Source organism: Pecten maximus, chromosome 14 (assembly GCF_902652985.1).
Source record: "Pecten maximus chromosome 14, xPecMax1.1, whole genome shotgun sequence".
Lineage (NCBI taxonomy): Eukaryota > Metazoa > Mollusca > Bivalvia > Pectinida > Pectinidae > Pecten > Pecten maximus.
Genome location: NC_047028.1, coordinates 15283811 through 15306347, shown reverse-complemented (window position 1 = coordinate 15306347; position 22537 = coordinate 15283811). Strand labels below are relative to the sequence as shown.

Below are 22537 nucleotides of genomic sequence, written 5' to 3'. Positions count from 1 at the left end.
ATCATCAGTATTCATCACAGTGTCGTCTGCCGTCCCGAACACGGTACTAGGCCACCAGTGCAAACACATAGATATAGCATACATACCTGCCTGTCATATATGCTGTTTAAACTTAGAAATGTCCTCGGCCTGTCAAAAGTTTGTGCAGAATCTTGAGAGGACCATCAAATGTTTTCGTTCACCCTTCCAACTTGGCGGAAGTATGAGGTCACTTCCGGGGGACATATAAGGTAACATTTGAGGAATGTGCGTTGGAACTGGAGGAGGTACCGATGGGGAATCCCCATTTTATAAATAGCGTATGACATCTATTGAAGTTTAAGTGTTTCAACTTAAAATTTTAACGATAAAACAATGTACAGTAGTTTCCACCAGTATATATACAAGCCACCCTATTATTTAGAGGAAGAGGTTCGATGGACGGGCGGCGGGGACATTTTGTTGTTTTTATTATTTTTGCACCAAAATTTTGTTTAAGATACTCAGGGACGTACAGATGGGATACAAAACTACATTCAAAAATCCATATAACAAAGCAGCTACTAGAATGGACAATCTGATTAAAATACAGATCCTAATACTATCGTCAGAGACCTTATATTAAAGTATATATTAGTATATAGGTCTCTGCTATCGTGTTTCTGTATTTTAATCAGATTGCTAGAATGGAACGCTTCCAATTGACAGAATAAAAGTATTTGTGATACGCTGGCTTTCATGTAGTATTCTCTGCCTTAAATATAAAAACGTACAATTTATTGGTCACTTCAACTGAAGATCGTATTATAGACTTTTACATTCACGTGCCAAAAATATGTCAACTTTTGTCATTTTCCCTCTTTTTAATGGAACGCCAAATTAACATATATTCAATTAATTGAACATATCTTCATATCTTCAAATAATTGAAGATAGGTTCAATCCAATTAAAGATAGGTTTAATTCAATTAGAGATAGGTTCAATTCAATTAGAGATAGGTTGAACCTATCTTCAATTACCAACAATAGCGAAAAGGGACGAATTAAAGATAGGTTCAGTTGAACTAAAGATAGGTTCAATTCGATTAGATATAGGTTCAATTCAATTGAAGATAGGTTCAATTTAAGTAAAGATATGTTCAATTCAATTGTACCTAGGTTCAATTAATTGAATATATGTCAATTTGGCGTTCCATACTTTTCCGTGCATTTTCATCTTTGAATTTTCTTTGTTTTATTTCTCATCGGATTTGTTCGAAATTTTGCCCATTTGCATAAATTTTCCTCTCTTTCAACTCATTATTTTGGCATCACTTTCCGTCGTTTCATTTTCAAAATATCATCATCTGCACTGCGATCATTTTGAGAAGCAGTCGTCATTTTCTTTAAACCTACCAAAATGGCGTCACCAAAAATTTGCTCGCCAATAAAACATCGATTTATCAGGAAATAGAAAACGATGACATTTATATAAGCTGAGGAGACAGTTTATATGTATATCCGTGGTCGAAGTGACTTAGCTATGTATAGCGGTTCTACAAAATAAGTCAAGGTGGGGGAAAAGTCTACTGAAAACAATGTACTTTGACGTCGAGGTTAATAAGCAAGAGGAAGGAGTTTTCTTTTGTTATTCCACACAGATCACAGCGTTCCAATGTTTAAACAGGAATTCTACGGAATGGATGTGTCGTCTGGCAGCATGTAGGTGATTAAGAAAAAAAGTGATATAGAGATCTAGATCTAATTTGAACAAAAAGGAAAGTTTTTGTGTGTGCTTGAAGCTCATAAAACATTTTGAATTCCAGACAGAAAATTAATGCATATATATGCAGAGACTTGTATATCAGGTATATACGTCTCTGATATAAGACAGTAATCGCACAGAAACACATTTTCTTTTTTTAGTAACAGTGATCTTGACCTTTAACCTCCAGCCCTGAAATACAATACCAAGAAAGCCTCTTTGGTAAGGAAGATCTGTATGAAAATTGGGCTTGATCAGCTCAAGCAAACTTGAGTTATAGCACGGAAACTAGTTTTCTATTTTTAGTGACAGTGACCTTGACCTTCAGGCATGAAAAGCAATCCCATGCAAGCCCGTTTCGTAAGGAAGATCTGTATGAAGTTTGAGCTTGATCAGCCGAAGGAAACTTGAGTTATCGCACGGAAACACATATTCTATTTATAGAAACAGTGACCTTGACCTTTGGCCTTCGGGTCTGAAAAGCAATCCCATGCAAGCACTTTTGGTATCGAAGGTCTGTAAGTTTGGATTTGATCAGCCCAAGGAAAGTTGAGTTATCGCACGGAAACCTCCTGTGCCGTCGACGCCGCCGACATTCACTGTGATCCTTGCTGTATATGCTTTCGAAGGCGACACAAAAATGACGTCGTGGATCATTCGATATCAACCCCAGTATGTCAACGTGCGGGATATTGACGGGATGGAAGTCTTGTGAATTAAATTCGTTCGTAATAGAGAATATAGATAGTAGATTTACCACTCCAGCTATAAAGCCAAGTTAACATAATCAGCTCAACACTGATCATTAATACCATTAATAATTAAAATCAGTCGCATGCCACCGCTTTCCATAGCCTGAACTTTGTGTTGTATTTTCTATTGCAAATCACATTTCTTTAATACTTAATGATAACTGAAAATATAGATTAACGGCGGTAATCTAGGCCTTAAAACTACTACAAAAGTGTATTGTATATATGAAACAGGAGGTTGCTATTGTCACGTGAACTCGTGAGTAATAAGGACAATAGCCGGTATGTTAAACCCAGTTGAATCAGTTGTAAAAATGAGTACATACACTTATTCATCCCAGTTTTAATCCGTAATTTCGGAATTTTGAATAATGGTCGGCTTCAGTTAATAACCACAACATTAAAATCAAAACAAAACAGAAACAAACAAAAAACACAAAAAAACAAAATCGTATCTGAAAAAATGTGCCCAAATTTCAGACTTCTTATGTAAATAGATTTGTTTTTAGAAGATTTTAAAAAATGGACCATTTGGCGGCCATTTCTAAAATTGATTTTCTTGCATTTTGTGCAAGGTTCAAATTTCACATTCTGAGACTTTTTGGGGTTTTTTTTTTCTAAAAACGTCACTGCGTTGGCAATTTTGAATGTTTCCTATTCATTTTTGCTATAGTAAACAACAAAGTAAGAAATTACATGGTTTTTGTATTTTATTTCCACATTTTAGTGTAACTGAAGCACTTTAAAAGATATTTTCCCTAAAAACTAAAGAAAAAATAACATTACAATAATAATAATAGTGCAGGACCAAAAAGTAAGCACACTGACCCCACATTTTTGTACCAGTTTAAGGAAGAAAAACCTTTTCCAAAGTTTGTCAGCAGAACTTTTTATATTTAAGCGTTATAAGGGGTTACATAAATTGCTATTCTGATAAAAAAAAAAGGATTGGCTAGATCAATTTAACTTCTGAATTCAAAAAGAATATGCTAGTTTTGTCAATTTAACTCTATATATTAGTCTATAATCGGTCTTGGACTTATAAACGTGCTAAGCACCTATGGTATAACATTTAAAAAGCTAGTCATCACAAAATTTTGACTTTTCACCAGAGCGGATCCTCAAAGTATAGATAGTCAAATTTTGCGAACTCATGAAACAATGTTACGGGGTTTTCCTGCACTATGCTGTATCAACTCTAAAAAGTGTATGTATTCAAAAAGAAATGAATATTGAATTGAATTGAAATAATTTCAAAACAAAATCCATAACCTCCGCCTTGGGTTCGGTCTAGATCTACATATTATTATTACACGAAAGCTCTCAATTTTTCAAATTTAGACCAAGAACAAAAAAGCATCTGGTTAATGAAAAATGAAGATGGGGATATTTTAAAGTTGTTATCTAATTTCATTATGTCAAATTTAAAATAATACAAACTATTTCTGTAACCCATTGTATAATGATTTTGTAGCTAATCTAGCCGACTTCCAAGTCATAGGTTACAACATGAGCATGTTACAAGCAATTTTGTTTAACGTTATGTGTTTGTAATTTATATTAGATTCTAGTATAAATGCATGTCCATTCATCTGTCTTTTGGCCACTCTACCTCTTTGTGATTGTATTTCCTATAATGCCCCATGTGGGCCGGAATTCGTTAATAAAGAATTGTTTGTAGACTCTATCAGCGACTCTGTATCTAACGGTTATATTTAGTAACAATGACCTTTATGATATTTTCCCCTATTTTGAAAGTTTCACTGTCACATATTCTATCAGTGTTAGTACGAAAACTGTAAGTCTTGTTCACAAAGTCAAAATTTTCAACTTCCGGAATAAAATAAAACTAGCAATATATATTAAGTTTAGCGGCCCATTTGTATCGATGGGGATGTAGCTCAGTGGTAGAGCGTTCGCTTTGCATGTGAAAGGCCCGGGGTTCGATCCCCCGCATCTCCACAATGTTTTTTATTTTTTTTATCTTTAAACTTTAAATAGTTTTTTATGTCTCTATATCAGTGTATATTTAAATTTACAAAGATAATACATTGATATTTAGATCTAATACAATAAAAAAAATATATATATCATTTTATGCGAAAAGATAAAAAAAAAAAATCAAAAAATCAAAAAAATCAGCAAAATCAACAACAACAAAAAACAAAAACAACAAAAAATGACAATAATCTTGACATCATATTCATTTCTATGAAGGCATGAATCATTTAGAAGTTGTTTTTCTTCAATATACCACGTAAATGTTCCTTTCGTAGATTCAGACTTGTGTTTATGATATTTCAAAACGAGTTATCTCCCTTGCACCTACAATATCTAAAAGTAAAACTCAGAACTTGTTTCTTTTAACTCTTATTATAACTTTTCAAAACAAAATAAGAGTTTAAAGTAGAGCCAAAATGAATAAACTGCAGCGTTGAACTCATCAGCCGTGGTTTATAGTTCAACTGAATGTTGATTAGTTATTTTCCTAGTGTCCAGGTAAGTAAAGCACATATCAACACTTTGAAAATGTGCATCTAATAATTATGCTCAGTTAATTTTTTGGAGATTTTATTCAACATATGCAATTTGATAACAGATTAGGGGTATTTTTTCTACACTAATCGAAGCTTTCTGTTTCGTAAGTTCGTTTCTGTAAATTATTCGAATGACCGACGTTTATCGACCCTATACCTACAGAATCTACCTAAACTCTCAATCCCACAGTCGGTATATATAAAATAACTTTTATATTTGTATATTTTATAGACACATGTACAGACAGTGGAATGGAAGTCTCTGTGGACCTACCTGCCTAAGTTGTCAATTCACATTTTATATTTTCAAAACAATACATTGCAGAAAACATTACTTATATCATTTAAAAATATAAGCTCGCTATGGAATATGTATATAGCTCTGTAGATCAATAACAAGCCCGGCCGGTATATCTTCCTTTTGTGAGGTCATTTAGTACGTAACAAAGCCGGTTCTCTGGCCCATTGTCAATACCAATTGGTTACCATGGTAATATGAATTGTATTTTTCTACAGAAAGACCGTATTATTTCTTTACGCTGAACATTTCCGATTTGCATGAATAAGTCGTAAGATCTATACTGAACAAGTTACAATATAGACTACTCCGGGAGTCGAGATGTAAATGATTATACGATGATAGGTCGGGCTTGTTAAATGTCTGTGATTGGATCATGTTTGCTGTATCAGCTTATTCAGCTCATGTAATCGAAGGTCAACGCAGAGAATCCAAGGTCAAAGCACAGCGATACGTTCCATTGTAAACATCAAATATCTATCAACGATTTTCAGAACTAGTATACCAAAAGTTTTGTATTTCATTGAAACTTCGTGAATGTGGTCTAAATCACAAATGTCAAGGTCAAATTTAAGAATTAATCATCAAGCAATATGAGGTTGAAACGTGGTAAAGTGTCACTGTCTCTTGCATCTATATTTATTCTGCTTTCCGGTGTTTCTGTGACGTTTGGTTTTAGTTTTCTATTTCTTTAACGTCCAATACGCAGCTATTTAAGGACGACATACCCTGTATTCGAGATGCATACGTGTTACGAGTGATTTGGGAGGCTGTGGTATGCTTGTCTCAAAATGATCCTGGCTATTCAGGGTGATAAATCCAGCGTTGTGATCGTGTTTGTCTCCCTGATATACCGAAGAACTGATGCCGACTTTATTGTGTGACCTCACTAAGGCTTACCGCCGACGGCATCCAGCAGGACACCCCACCCGGTCATATTATACTGATAACGGGTCTCGGCAATGGGACAGAGCCACAAGTCCTCACCAAAGAGGCAAACGTTTAATTAAAGGTAAAACGAAAAGAAATGTCAAGGGTGACATTAGGGAGAAGTGAGTCGACATTTAGAAAGAAGAGAACGGATAAGAACCTAAATTAAGTTGCCTCTTATGATCATGCAATGGGGCAACAGGTACAATTCTTACGCCCTACTTGCAGAGCAGAGGATTTCTGTATATAAAAGGTTCTTGATTATTTTTAATCAAAGTTTATACATTGTATGACGAAAGAATTAGTATGGTTCTGTTAATGCATCACGATAAAATCCAAAATAATAATTGTTAAAAAAAATCTCAAATTGTGAATATATTTTTGTCTCAATTTTTCTCTCGTATGTTTCTAATTACCACTTTAATGTAATTTCTCTCTCATATAATAAAAAGCATTTTATTCATAAATAACAACAAAATCCGAGCTTCCCATGACGTTGGGAAAGATGTATGTGTCAATTCATACAAAAACGTGTACATATAAAAACACAATGTTTATTGAATTTCAAAATATTTAATAATAACAATATAAGCACTAATAGTCTATCACGCGCCACTATCACAATACAGCTATAAACGTGTCAGTACGAGCCGGGGAGTCCCGAACGTAACACCTGACTATTGTATAAACGTGTCAGTACGAGCCGGGGAGTCCCGAACGTAACACCTGACTATTGGGATGGTACGTCTCAATGTAAAATATTCTTTCAATGTTGAATGTAGTTGAAACTTCATGTTACATTTGATTTTTGAATACTGAAATTATAATAATATATAACAAGAGTAACAATATACGCCCGTCCCCTGCCCAAGAATTAAAACAAAGATGGAATTGAGACATTGTCTAATTAAAATGGTACTTAAAAAGAATAGCATCATGTCATAGAAAAGCTTACACAATTTGGGAAACACTGCTTGTAAACAAAGGGAGAAAACCTACAGAAGATGAAAAATAATAAACAAAAATACAATGGGCAATTGGCTGGCCTTGACTTAAGAAATATATCTATTCTTATTATGTTAGAAGTTAAACATGACTAGACGTATAGGAGTATAGGAGTACCATATATCATATTTATTAAGCATACAAAATTTCAAAAAGGTTCTTTTAGATTCAAAACAATGAACTAAACAAATGGCATTAACTAAAAATAGAAAATATAAAACCCTAGACTCTCAATTCAAAATATACACATAGCCACTGTCTGCCTGTCAAGTTTGCTGTGAGGACCCGTAACACGAACTCGTTCAGGTCATTCACATTCCGAATAATTACATTAAGATTAGGACAAAGTAGACAGACATATTTTAACCTTGACCAAAAACCCCATTCCAGATATTTGTGAACTTAATTTTTTCCACCACAACGAAAGTAAAATTAATCAAAATGTTGGTAAAGACAGCACTTATGTCTGGAGTTAAAACCATAAAAAAAAACCAGAATATCATATATAAATAAACCTCGCCCGTGATTCAGTGTTAAAGAGTCTTGGTACATATATCATGGAATAAACATACAGGGAATTGGCACGAATTCTCACTACGCTGTCCATAAACATATTTATGGTACATATCTACGGACCATGGGGTGGAAATTCGCGACAGGTCCCTGTGAATTAGACGGAACAAAGATGTTATGAAAATGTGTACGAACGTGCAACACAACCAGTATTGGATTCATCAGAAGAATGTCCAGTGAAACGTCACCTTCATTAGACAAATGACCAGTGAAACGTCACCTTAATCAGACAAATAACCAGTGAAACGTCACCTTCATCAGACAAATAACCAGTGAAGCGTCACATTCATTAGACAAATGACCCGTGAAGCGTCACCTTTACCAGACAAATGACCCGTGAAGCGTCACCTTCATCAGACAAATAACCAGTGAAGCGTCACCCACATCAGACAAATGACCAGTGAAGCGTCACCCACATCAGACCAATGTCCAGTGAAGCGTCACCCACATCAGACAAATGACCAGTGAAGCGTCACCCACATCAGACAAATGACCAGTGAAGCGTCACATTCATTAGACAAATGACCAGTGAAGCGTCACATTCATTAGACAAATGACCAGTGAAGCGTCACCTTAATCAGACAAATGACCAGTGAAGCGTCACCTTCCCCAGACAAATGACCAGTGAAGCGTCACCTTAATCAGACAAATAACCCGTGAAGCGTCACCTTTACCAGACAAATGACCAGTGAAGTGTATGTCCACTGAGGTGTAAAGTGTAACTTCAGTGTCATTTCATGTCACAGAGTTTGTAATCAGTGTACGTATCAACTCAGCTACGCTCGTCATAGATGAGCGAGAGTATATGTGCCCCCTCGTCACGATTTGAACCGGTCCGTTACGGCTTACCTTCGACGAGAAAATGTTGTTCTATCTGTCGACTACGGTGTTCCCGATACTTAAGATACTAACATCTAATACTGACTATTATATACGAAAATCCAATCATATTGACAAGTACACGACTGTATGTTGTATAATACTCCAGTAGACATACGTATATCACAGCGGTATCGCCTGTCCCTTAGAATTTTTAAAGGGAATAAGCAAGTATACGTGAAACGTTTCTTCAAGCTATATAGACACTATAGATTCCGACACGTTTTAGTCACCGAAACTATGCTTTTAATGTGCCTTTCATTGAAGCACAAAATGCAAAAGGCACAAATCCGTCTAATATGTCCTTTGTCAACTCTAGTTTGTCCTCCGTCCGTTGTGATTGCCGTTTGCCAAATGCCTGGTGAAGTTACTTGGCACAACACTTATCGACATAACAGCGTCATTTTATAATTGATAAAGTTGTTCCGAGATATCAATACATCATTCTCTAATATTGTATCGTTACTGGCTAGGTTAGGGAGCAGTTATCTGCCATAAATCTGTCGTCAATTAATCTACGACTCACTCGTCAACTCTCGGTAGATTCCGTACCTACATCATGAAGGGTAGCGGAATGATCTACGGCTATCAAGGATCGCAACATATCGGCTATTTCCACCAAGACACGGAATCTATATATATTCCGGATCTTGACGGATTTTGCTGGGATGTTTCGATTGCTGTTAGGTAAGATGATACATGGGCTAATATTATTTGTGATACAGGAACAATATCTAACATCTATACAAAATTGAGAAATGTCGTTATGACTTTTTTTCCAGTTTGATTTAGATCTAATACTGTAGACTAACTTTACCAATCCCGATTATCAGTATCTCCGTACGTGAACACAACCATTTCATAAAAACATTACTTTCTGTAGTCGTGGTTAAACTTTATATAAATAAGCGATATTTTACAATCTACAAAAAATACTTGACACTGTTGACCAATCACATGAGATTTGAATTTGGTCTGTCGTATATTTGTCTTTGGACGCCGGGTTTATGAATACATGTACGTTGACCTGACTGGCTTAGAACATGTGCCATTTGACCACGGCTTTTACGTAAGATGGTTGATGCTTCGGCCGTTCGAACACGTGGTGCGTGGCACGGAGACGTCGGGTATTTTTTGACGTCATGCAACAAAGTGCACATGCGCTTACCCAAATCTAGCCTGTAGTTTGGATCACCATCTTGTTTAACCCTTGGTACAGCGCGACCGGGCGGTTCACGTCCGTAGCTGTGAACTATCTTATCCATTCGCTTTCCACGATCTAAATCTGCATTATCTTCCCCTTCCGGTTTAACCCGCGGTACTGCTTTATCACGCGCCGTTACAGGAAGTCGTCCATTAGCGTGGACGATTGTTTTCATTCTCTTTCCCTTGCTGAGGTCTGCTATATCCTCGGCCTCCGATTTTACCCTAGGAACGGGGCGAGGAGACTGGGGTATACACCCATAACTGTGAACAAGTCTGTCCATTCGTCCTCCTTTATGAACTTGGGAATGCCCTTCCGCTTCCGGTTTGATTCTTGGAACCCTGGGACTAGGTGCCGATTGAGCATATTTTTGCACGATCACTTTCATGCGCTTACCCCGACTAAGACTTGCAATCGGTTCCGCCTCGGATTTAACCCTTGGGGGAGCAGTTGATGGCCGGGCAGTTTTGGAATCTCTCAACAGCCGCGCGACTGTTCCGTTTCGGCCATGTTCATGGTTTTCTTTAGCTGCCGGGGTCGGACATCGTGGTTCCGGTCGAGGCGAGTCATATTTTCCAGCGTAATAATCGAACACCCACTTCCCTACGGTGCCGCGGTTTTTGATGGCGTTTGCCTCTCCCTGCCAGGTGACCCTTGGTATGGGAGACGGAAACAGGCGACTCCCGTCAAAGTCGAACCCGGGATAAGGGGCCACGGGGGACTCCGAACGGGAAGATCGGGGTGTCTCGTATACCATCGTCTCGTCAGTTGGTTGCCTGCAAAGGAAAGATAATATAAAGACACAATAATGAACTGTATACAGTTTATCATGAAACATATATTGAAGATTATCGTTTTTATTTAAAGCCAGGTACGTGATACACGGAATTGCTAAATACAATGTATAGTTGATATTAGCATGACATTAAAACCGTATTGTGCTAAATAAGAAAAAAAAATACTTAGTCACAGACATTTAAGACTTTTCGATAGGTAAATGCTCTTTGCAAGAATGGGTGACAATAACGATGATTTGTTTATTTGCTTATTTGTTTGCTGATTTTATCGCCCCGTGAACAGTTAGGGTCATTTTGAGGCGGGGTGTACTTGTATTAGTTGGTGACTACCTCACAGACCAATATATTGGAGGCCCGTCGCATGCCATCCAGGGCAATTAGGGTAAAGTGTCTTGCCCAAGGACACAACCACGACAGAACAGACTGGACCGTTTCTCAGCTTTCCGAGAAACACAAACCAGCACGGGAAGGGAGCGTCGAATCACGCACCTCGGATCTTCACCTGAAGTTACGTGGCCGGCGCACTATTTCGTGTGTCCAGTCCCTGTGGTCATTTCCAGCACAGGTTCACTTTTTGATGCTCCAGAACAGGCACACGGTTTGATGATTTAAGGGGGGGGGGGGGGGTCTTCTTTTCTGGAGAGGGACATAAAGTAAACTACATGTACCATAGCATTGCCCCTCCCCATGTATACAATAAAACCCATACATTGTATCGCGTGCCTGTGATTACGATTGGTATCAAAGTATTTTTTATGTTTGTTATTCCCGTTTTGTCCTAACTAGAGAACAAATATCAGTTTTGTAGTATAATTCGTCATCATCAGCCGTACCCATATCAAAAAGGTACGTCATTGTAGATCTACCACCTCAAACCTATACTGAGGTTGTGTCGGTCCCCTTGTATATAGATGTTACTCTATAACTGTTAAATGGGGCGATACATTAGGAAACTGGAGACTATAGTACTACCCCTGTATTACTACTGTATTACTGTAAGTCAGTATGTGTGAGAGACCCGGTTATGTATGCGTGGTAACAAGACAACAACTCACCACATGGAATTACTGATATCGTTTAGTATATTCAATACCTACTCGTGTGGTGTTCTGTTTTTCACTAGTAATGTCGGATGTTTTAAAACATTGCTGCCAACTGTGCCACGACTCTAGTTTACATAGGGGACTCCAGAAAAACAAAAGGGGGACAAATCAATCAAACATGTGCTTATCTTATCGATTGAGATAACGATTTTATTCTCCCGTGAAGTTTTGTTAGCTTTTTCAAATTGCATTTGAGGTCTTATCTATTTTCCCGCTATTTATCCTTGTCTGAAAAGGACGCGGACAACATTGGACTAATGATTAAATCGGGCAGCTTTGACGAATGTTCTCTGCATGTAGTTTTACACCAGTGTCAATGTATACGCGGCAACAGCCTGCCACATCATGACTGGCTAACCTTACTAAACAAGGTTCAAACGTTAATTATCCACATCAATGATTAATAATAAATAAAATGTATAAATATATAAATAAGCGTGCAATTCATTGAGGTTCAATGGCCATAACACCGATACTACTGTGCTAGCTAATATTCATGAAAAAGTATGAAAATTTGACTAAAAAATTAAAATGTATTTTTTGTGTCATTTAACAAGCTTTGAACACACATCTCTGACTGCAGTGTACGACACTTCTAGACGACTGTCCGCGTTGTTATGACATAAACACCATACAGGTTTAGTGTACGACACTTCTAGACGAACATCATACAGGTTTAGTGTACGACACTTCTAGACGAACATCATACAGGTTTAGTGTACGACACTTCTAGACGACTGTCCGCGTTATAATGACACAAACATCATACAGGTTTAGTGTACGACACTTCTAGACGACTGCCCGCGTTATTATGACATAAACATCATACAGGTTTAGTGTACGACACTTCTAGACGACTGCCCGCGTTATTATGACATAAACATCATACAGGTTTAGTGTACGACACTTCTAGACGACTGCCCGCGTTGTTATGACACAAACATCATACAGGTTTAGTGTACGACACTTCTAGACGAACATCATACAGGTTTAGTGTACGACACTTCTAGACGACTGCCCGCGTTATTATGACATAAACATCATACAGGTTTAGTGTACGACACTTCTAGACGACTGTCCGCGTTATTATGACATTAACACCATACAGGTTTAGTGTACGACACTTCTAGACGAACATCATACAGGTTTAGTGTACGACACTTCTAGACGACTGCCCGCGTTATAATGACACAAACATCATACAGGTTTAGTGTACGACACTTCTAGACGACTGTCCGCGTTATTATGACATAAACATCATACAGGTTTAGTGTACGACACTTCTAGACGAACATCATACAGGTTTAGTGTACGACACTTCTAGACGACTGCCCGCGTTATTATGACATAAACATCATACAGGTTTAGTGTACGACACTTCTAGACGAACATCATACAGGTTTAGTGTACGACACTTCTAGACGACTGCCCGCGTTATTATGACATAAACATCATACAGGTTTAGTGTACGACACTTCTAGACGACTGTCCGCGTTATTATGACATTAACACCATACAGGTTTAGTGTACGACACTTCTAGACGAACATCATACAGGTTTAGTGTACGACACTTCTAGACGAACATCATACAGGTTTAGTGTACGACACTTCTAGACGAACATCATACAGGTTTAGTGTACAACACTTCTAGACGACTGCCCGCGTTATAATGACACAAACATCATACAGGTTTAGTGTACGACACTTCTAGACGAACATCATACAGGTTTAGTGTACGACACTTCTAGACGACTGCCCGCGTTATTATGACATAAACATCATACAGGTTTAGTGTACGACACTTCTAGACGACTGCCCGCGTTATTATGACATAAACATCATACAGGTTTAGTGTACGACACTTCTAGACGAACATCATACAGGTTTAGTGTACGACACTTCTAGACGACTGCCCGCGTTATTATGACATAAACACCATACAGGTTTAGTGTACGCGGCCCTGGATACACCCCTACCTACAATGCTATGTAGACTTTATACTCTAAATTAAATCTCAAAGTTATGTTGTAGGTGTTACACATTCATACCAATAAAAATCGACATGTGGCTCTCTATCCTATCAATTTATTCTGACGAGTTATCGCTTTAGAATCGTCAACAGCTAAGAATGGCAATCTTCCATTTAGCTTGGGTCATTGCTTATCTCTCTCTGACATTTACCGTAGAGTTCCCATACAGCACACTCGATAGGGAGTCTCTATCACAGGGGCTCGTCATACAACTGGTTACAGTTTTGATATTATTTTTTCTGTCTAATTATATAATATAGCGGGAGTTCTTGTATTCTCTACACACACATAGCACATTTTTCAGTTTTGGTCTCCGTCACAGGCCTCATACACAGGGACTCCTCAAATTTCCAACTCCAAGGCCGGTATTATATGATACCTTAATAATACATTATGTCCCTATGTCCCTATGACCTTGCAGGAAGTATCACTGCAATATATACGAATCGGTATTGTGTACGATATTCTCACACACAATACATATATGTTATAACATATATATTTTAAATGCGTAATATATTAGTAAATAGTAGAAAAGGTCACGTAATCATTAACTTCCTAACGGAAGAAGATGACGTCACGAAGAAAGTGACCATCTACTGCAGCTCGATCTCCATCGGCCTCGTTGTGGATTAATAATTCAGACCTGAAATAACGGACGCGTAATTCCTTATAATTAGAAATAATTGGCAGCAGACAGACAGCACAGGCTCCGACTTTATATAGCTAGGTCTTTTTGACATTTGTCGAGATTTTAACTGTGCTGACGTTAGCCAAGATCTCGCAATATCTCCATCAGATCTATAGTAATGCCATTAAAATGTAATGTGTTTTTCTGTGTTATGTCTCCAGAGTAATTCACACGGCTGTGTTTTATCTGTGGTTCTCACTAAAGTCACACACAGTATAGACTACCACGTAATGGTCCCCAACACGTATCACAAGTATACTTACTGATAAAACGGGAATGGAATTCAGTTATTTAACAGACATGCTTTTCACAGATTTGACAGCACGACACACTCTCGGAATACACAATCTTACCTGTGTAGGGTACGTAATTATCCTAAGTACATATGTATTGCCCGCTGTGGCGGAGGACATCTAGTCCGTATCAAACTACAGTTGTACTGATATAATTGTGTTCCGAATTTGTTTGCCAAAGAATGCCGAAGTTTAATGTACCGGATCAATTATTTACCACCATGCAGACTTGATACATCGAGATGTTAGTGCCTTTTATGGTGTCGTCCCCAACCGTACCGTATACAGCCAACTCTAGAAGTTGTACAAGCGACGAGAAAGTTGTCAATCATATTACAATCAAACTTCAGAAGTTGGCTATACAATTTTCCGATATTATCATTATGGCGATCGCCTATTTGACGTGGAGTAGAATGAATTCACGTTTCTCTGTACAAGCTTTCAACACAGTAATGTCACACTAACTCAGCTAGAAAGAGAGTTTTAGAGATAACAAACTTCAGAAAAATCAATACCTTTCATTATGATAAATATTTTGTTACATAATTTTCAGATATTTTCATCTTGTGATAATTAATCGATGGCTACGATTATTACCAGCGAATACACTAACGTTCGCGAATCTAACTTATTACAGATAATTTTGGTTTGAACCCTGGCCAATAAATACACAAATCTTGTTACTGGTCACTCAGACATTGGTAAGAAAGCATTCGGCACGCGTCGCCTTCAGGGTCACCGACTAAAACTACAAGCCTAACTGATTGAGCAGATCGATGGGAGATTCGATATGTCTATGGATATTCACGCCCAAACACTTGCCAGGAACAGAGCTTATCTATTAAGGTGCCAACCATTATGTCCAAGATTAATAAACGGGCACTGAACTGTGGATTATTGTTTTGTAGAAAAATACATACATGTACGGTATGTTGTGTCAACTATGTCTAAACAGATAACTCGATATATAGATTTGTATGATATTTAACATCTACAGGAACGTGAACACCAGGACACGATACTATTTTGAGAACTTACTTCAAACTATTTTACAGGTTCATAAAATTACACTCCCTCAATCAGAAGACATTTAATAGCGAGTAAAATATATTTGAGGCACATTTAAACTGGGTGTTTAACTTAGCTAAAACGTCTTGTAATCTTCCCGACTCTCAATGGTTATATCGAGGATATCCTTTAATTCAGGATATTGGATCGAACCTACAAAATGTCATCTGTTTTTACAAGCTGCCAAGCTATTATGGCAGCAACCTGTTTAACAATGCAGTGCTGCAGATGCTGAACATGTTTTGCCGCGTAATTGATAAGAATGATTCCATTCCACACTATGTTAACAGTTTACTTTGTATATACTCTTATGTCTATATTCATGGACATTACAAATATAACAATTACAACTGAAACATATACTGATCGAAGAATAATACAATTTTATACAAAAATGGGTTAACTAAATGTGTTCAACAACAAAAAGTAACAATAATACCAATGATAAATCAGTAAAAATATAAACATATGACAAAATGACACGTAGACAAATCATGACAATATGACATTATATATAAATCATGACAATATGACATATATATAAATCTTTATCAGTATGGGTGTGGCCTTACGATCACGACACAACTTACCATGTCTGTGTGTACAGCTGGCGCAGGGCTCCTCACTCGGCTGGTAAAGCTCGCCGTTACTACAAATGAAGCTAGTCCTGGATTATGTGACCACATAAGGCTACCTTTGATTAATCCTGTCCTCGCTACTTGTTACTAGATATGGCGGCAATGGGTAGCTAATAGGTCGTCTCAAACTACATTCGTGGCACGCTTTCGACAATGGCGTCGTAGAGTGGGAGCAGCTAGGGTCGTATTGAAAACAATCAATAAGTGACTGCGATATACTTATAAAGCAGGACTAATACTATGATAGGAAAGAAGGGGCCGTCTCGAAAGTGTTTCTCTTGTTAATAAGATAATCTATTTCCGTGATGGTGACCTACCAATGTTTGTAAGTCTTAATGACTGGTCTTGCATCACTGTCGGGATGAAAACAAGATGGCGTCACCGCATACAGTACTTGGTGATTTCGTCGTTTTTTTAAAGTCGTTAACTTCTGTATAACAGTTAAAACCATATATGTTATAAACCTCTATATACCTATAACCATATATGTTATAAACTTCTCCGTGTGTTATTAACTGAGACACATTAACATTGATGTGTTAGTATACAGACTAAATGTCGGATATGATCATACAGGACACAGAATCAAACTTGGTACAGACACTAGTGTCCTTGTACTATTCCCGGGGCGTACTGTCCGTTCCTGTAACAGACAAACGTCTATAAACCTCTCAGTTATAATCGATCCCCGGGAACCGAATGATATATTTTACGACGAGTCGTACGGCGGTAAACTTTTCATGGCGTTGGACCGAGAAACATTTGGCGAGTTCGGTGTCACTTATAGCGCCACCCTGATATCGATTATACGGACATAATTCTCATCTTCCCATCAAGTGAAGTTTATCATCTCCCGACGAGCAGTGTCATTATTGGAATATTTGAAGACAGAGCAACTATAATCTCAACTTCCGGCGGAAGAGTCGCATTTGACCTTAATGTAGTTTTATGAGTTTCGGATTGGTTCGAACGAACACAATACGGAATATCGTTATTGAACAAAAAGCATTCTATGACAGGGGTTTATCGTCTGAGAGTTTTTCGAGATGAACTTTCTTGGGGTGTACCAAGAAATAGCTTAAAGGCCATTTTTCGGGATAGCCGTTTAATATTCTTTTGGCCCCGTAAATGACGCGACAGGTGGCGTTACTGGTCAAGATGGAGTCTTATTATCACCAAAAATGATTAAAACTGATATAATTGTGTTATCCGTACTGAAACGCATTAGCTCGTTAACTGATTTCAACGGCAGTTTTACATTATAACCAACAGCATTAAAACTATGCCATTTATCTTTTTTTTAAAGATATTTCTTGTTTGTTTTTGTTTGTTTGTTTGTTTGTTTGGGGGGGGGGGGGGTGCCTGTAACACCTACTACAGACTGCAACAGCCTACTACAACTTACTCTCGACTCTCCACCCTACAACTTCCCTTATCAACTCTTCAATACAACAACATTCTCCACCCTACAACTCCTCCAGTCAACTCTCCTATACAACAACATTCTCCACCCTACAACTCCCCCCGTCAACTCTCCCACACAATAACATTCTCCACCCTACAACTTCCCTTATCAACTCTCCCACACAATAACATTCTCCACCCTACAACTCCCCCCGTCAACTCTCCCACACAACAACATCCTCCACCCTACAACTTCCCCCGTCAACTCTCCCACACAATAACATTCTCCACCCTACAACTCCCCCCGTCAACTCTCCCACACAACAACATCCTCCACCCTACAACTTCCCCCGTCAACTCTCCCACACAACATCCTCCACCCTACAACTTCCCCCGTCAACTCTCCCATACAACAACATTCTTTACCCTACAACTTCCCCGTCAACTCTCCCATACAATAACCTTCTCCACCCTACAACTTCCCCCGTCAACTCTCCCACACAACAACCTTCTCCACCCTACAACTTCCCCCGTCAACTCTCCCACACAACAACCTTCTCCACCCTACAACTTCCCCCGTCAACTCTCCCATACAACAACATTCTCCACCCTACAACTTCCCCCGTCAACTCTCCCATACAACAACATTCTCCATCCTACAACTTCCCCCGTCAACTCTCCCATACAACAACATTCTCCATCCTACAACTTCCCCCGTCAACTCTCCCACACAACAACCTTCTCCACCCTACAACTTCCTACATCAACTCTCCCACACAACAAAATTCTCCACCCTACAACTTCCCCCGTCAACTCTCCCACACAACAACATTCTCCACCCTACAACTTCCCCCGTCAACTCTCCCACACAACAACATTCTCCACCCTACAACTTCCTCCGTCAACCCTCCCATACAACAACCTTCTCCACCCTACAACTTCCCCGTCAACTCTCCCACACAACAACATTCTCCACCCTACAACTTCCCCCGTCAACTCTCCCATACAACAACATTCTCCACCCTACAACTTCCCCCGTCAACTCTCCCACACAACAACATTCTCCACCCTACAACTCCCCCGTCAACTCTCCCACACAACAACCTTCTCCACCCTACAACTTCCCCCGTCAACTCTCCCACACAACAACATTCTCCACCCTACAACTCCCCCGTCAACTCTCCCACACAACAACATTCTCCACCCTACAACTTCCCCCGTCAACTCTCCCACACAACAACCTTCTCCACCCTACAACTTCCTCCGTCAACTCTCCCATACAACAACATTCTCCACCCTACAACTTCCCCCGTCAACTCTCCCACACAACAACATTCTCCACCCTACAACTTCCCCGTCAACTCTCCCACCCTCCATCAACTCTCGTACAACATTCTCCGCCCTAAAACTTCCTCCGTCAACTCTCGTACAACAACCTTCGCTGCCCCACAACTTCCTCCGTCAACTCTCGTACAACAACCTTCACTGTCCTACAACTTCCTCCGTCAACTCTCGTACAACAACCTTCACTGTCCTACAACTTCCTCCGTCAACTCTCGTACAACAACCTTCGCTGCCCTAAAACTTCCTCCGTCAACTATCCTAAACAACAACCGCCTCCGCGCTACGATACATGCGTTGGACGTCCTTTTCATTATTGACAACGAGCTTCTTCTCTTTATTGATTAGGTCGACATGACTTGATTACCGACTAGCTGTTGTACTAACAATGCTGAAACTTGATACTTACGAATTCGCACAAACACAAAGCAAAAACAAAAAACAAATAAACATAAAACAACAAAAACAGTTGATAATGACTACAAAACGCGATACAGACAAAATCGACAATAATTTGGTTCGTTCTTTGTAATTCAGGACATCTGTGGGTATATATTGAGGGATGTTGGTGGTGGATCGATATTGAGAGAATGACAGATCTGATAGTGTCAATGTCTACTGGATGTTACGACCCGCCAAACAGTCTATCATTGTAGCTGCACCAGAAGTGTTTGAGAGTTGACTTGTCAGTAGCAACTCTCGGCAAATTCCGTCATGACTCGGAAGACAGTTGTAACCATTCGCCGGAAGTGGATACATCTCTGATGATATCATTACAGCTGCGTCACATGTAATAAGAACGGATATTGAAAACATGTCCTGTCCACACCGGGTCTCGGACTAGCTACCCCTTTCTCTCTATAGCAGGAACACTCCACTGCAAGACTAAACAAATATATTGAGGTTTCGTTCTTCGTCTTGATGACAATGGAAACGAAAACGGCCATTCGTAAATATTTCAATTTCTACTCAAGTTGGACTCAATGAAACTACCAAACTTAATCCGTTTCATTTGCTCATGAATTTGACCAGATTAACACTGATCAGTGCGTATGAATACATGGTTAAAATCCTTCCGCGGAACGATTTCACTTTTTCTATATTGTTGGTATAAACATGGAATAATTATTAAAATTATCAAATTTATAATGTATTCTTGTATTCTATGAAAGACCAGATATGCTAGATACTTCTATTTGAACAAAATAATGCTATTTTCAATCCTAAAATTGCGGACTATTTTACTCGACCGACTAGACATGCACAATCCGGAACTCCTCGGGCTTTTCCGCATTTGGACTTGCACAAGCTTCGAGACATTAATATCTAGACCGACTTTTTTATTCGAAAAAATAAATAAATTGAAATATAAGGATTGAATCTTCTGCTTCGCAGTTCATTAAATTTGTCTCAAGAGCAACTCAATTCATGACCCCATGAAATCGACCAAATCAAGATTCAATCCTTAAATGACGTAAAATTGTAAAAGGCGTAATGACGAAAAAAAAATCAACACACCAAAATAACTTGCAAACAAAAGGCGTTTGTTGCACAGAGTTGGTTCTTTTTTGTCTCTTTAACAACAAAAATACTCTCACCAGATATTCTTGGTCAGATAGTGCCAGCCAAATAATGGCTGGCGCCCCAGGCCACTATCTATATACAATCGATATCGGGCCACCAGACATAGATCCAAGGATAAGAATTCAGGTCATTGGCCGCCGTCACAGTCTCCCTGTCGGACATAAAACATTGTTTTAACACCTGAGTCCTCATCCCACAATTTTCAATCAGCTTCACCAGACCAAGCTCTGCTTCAAAGCTAATCAATATGAATTCAAATCATTTTCAGCACAAATTCAAACATTTGACGAATTTTGATGTTCATTGTAGTTTTTCAAAACCCACGAGACTCTGCACTGTCGATTGAGTCCGGGACGATGTTAAACCCGGATATTTGGCCAATATACAAGTTAATGAACCCATGTGATGAAATGTCAGTCAAAGACCATCCTGACTTCAACATTTTACTTTTTACTTTTTTTTTTCAGGGCCAAATAAAACCTTAAAGCTTTTCAGAATTATTTCGGGATTGCATAACTTGCCAAGGTTACATGTAGTTCTAATCTTGTTTTCCTATAAGCAATCTGCCATTTCTCGAAATTGAGTTAAAGTAATACTGCCGTGAAAACGTCAATTGCTTTATAGACGAAGATTTAAAATTGCCCATAAAAAAGTCATATGCATGCAATTTAAGCGACCTATCTAATTAGTCTTTTTCAAATACACCATCAATATACTGTCGTATGGCTACCAAAGGGCGTGGGCTACCACGGAACTATTATAAGATACAGGATCACTCGTTAGCTACGCCATCGACGCGCACATAAATCGGAAATCGTCGGCATTTTCCGTAAACGATAAAATCCGTTTACGGAAAGCTCCGGCGGCTCCCGACTAACAAATTTGTCTGAATTGCTGTTATTGGAGATGGAATATATCAAAATAAGTCACAACAACAATCCGATTAAAACAAATTTGTAATTACTACCGGTATGCCATGTTAATATGTATGGTTTTAATAGGGTTATGGAAATTTCGGATTTTGCAGGTGGCAGGGTGTGGCTTCTACAGCTATCATTTGAACATGTCTCTAATGGTAGGACTGTGTATATATCCCCCGGAGTGTATTACGGTACCCATCAAAGCAAAATGTGTACTGAATTACTTTTTTTATGGAAAAGCGCAATGAGAAATACACGACCACAACAACAAAAAACACTCGCGCACGCGCATCTCATTGGACAATAACGGTAGTCCCGTGGCCAATGGAGGACAGATAGCTCTAGCGCGTGTGTTGGCGATCAAAATTCATTTTTAGCATTTCATAAAGATTGTCCATTAGGCTAAGATTAGGGTGATCACAAAACTATTATGGTTTTTATTAATGAAAAGAGTAGGTGATGTCGCTATAATGAATGAGTTTGTATCACTTCATTAAATGATACACCTACAACAAATGAATTGGCGATATTACCAATTGAATTAGTGATAACACAATTCACCATGGTGATGTCATCTGATCTTTATAATGTCACATAAATGAAATAAAAAGTCAAACGTCGCGCCATAATATCAAACTGTTGGAAGATAATGTTGTATTATAATGACTGTCGCGTGTTGTATTTTCAGACTTGGGGGGATTCTGTCCTTCTAAAAATAATCTGGTCGTGTCATCACTCACGAGAGCACGCGCCGCCATACGTCGGC

General features: G+C 38.6%; 3 protein-coding genes and 1 non-coding gene across 5 annotated transcripts in view; 2 read left to right on the top strand and 2 right to left on the bottom strand.

Annotated features, from left to right (window-relative positions):
* The window catches only part of LOC117342873 (LIM and senescent cell antigen-like-containing domain protein 1), a 57830-nt gene extending 57610 nt beyond the window's left edge, over nt 1–220 (bottom strand). The window contains exon 1 of one of the 2 annotated variants that reach the window (XM_033905163.1): nt 87–220. In XM_033905163.1, the coding sequence (XP_033761054.1) occupies nt 87–97 (11 nt within the window). In that variant the 5' untranslated portion in view covers nt 98–220. The remainder of the gene's footprint in view (nt 1–86) is intronic. The other variant, XM_033905164.1, reaches the window with a different exon arrangement.
* Nucleotides 221–4365: 4145 nt separating this feature from the next.
* On the top strand, nt 4366–4437 carry Trnaa-ugc. Its single transcript has one exon. It is a non-coding gene; the product is annotated as a tRNA-Ala (tRNA).
* A 2339-nt stretch (nt 4438–6776) lies between these two features.
* LOC117342494 lies at nt 6777–16718 on the bottom strand. Its single transcript, XM_033904668.1, has 2 exons — nt 16475–16718; nt 6777–10677 (listed from the first exon to the last, which is right to left on the bottom strand). Exon 2 carries the CDS (start codon nt 10656–10658, stop codon nt 9651–9653), a length of 1008 nt encoding a protein of 335 aa, XP_033760559.1. The 5' UTR covers nt 10659–10677; nt 16475–16718; the 3' UTR covers nt 6777–9650.
* Nucleotides 16616–19508, top strand: LOC117341770 (mucin-2-like). Its single transcript, XM_033903634.1, has 2 exons — nt 16616–16628; nt 18004–19508. Exons 1-2 carry the CDS (start codon nt 16616–16618, stop codon nt 19506–19508), a joined length of 1518 nt encoding a protein of 505 aa, XP_033759525.1.
* Nucleotides 19509–22537: the final 3029 nt, after the last annotated feature.

What these genes read in the sequence shown, in the direction of transcription:
- LOC117342494 (XM_033904668.1), bottom strand. Translation starts at nt 10,658, where the DNA reads ATGGTATACGAGACACCCCGATCTTCCCGTTCGGAGTCCCCCGTGGCC.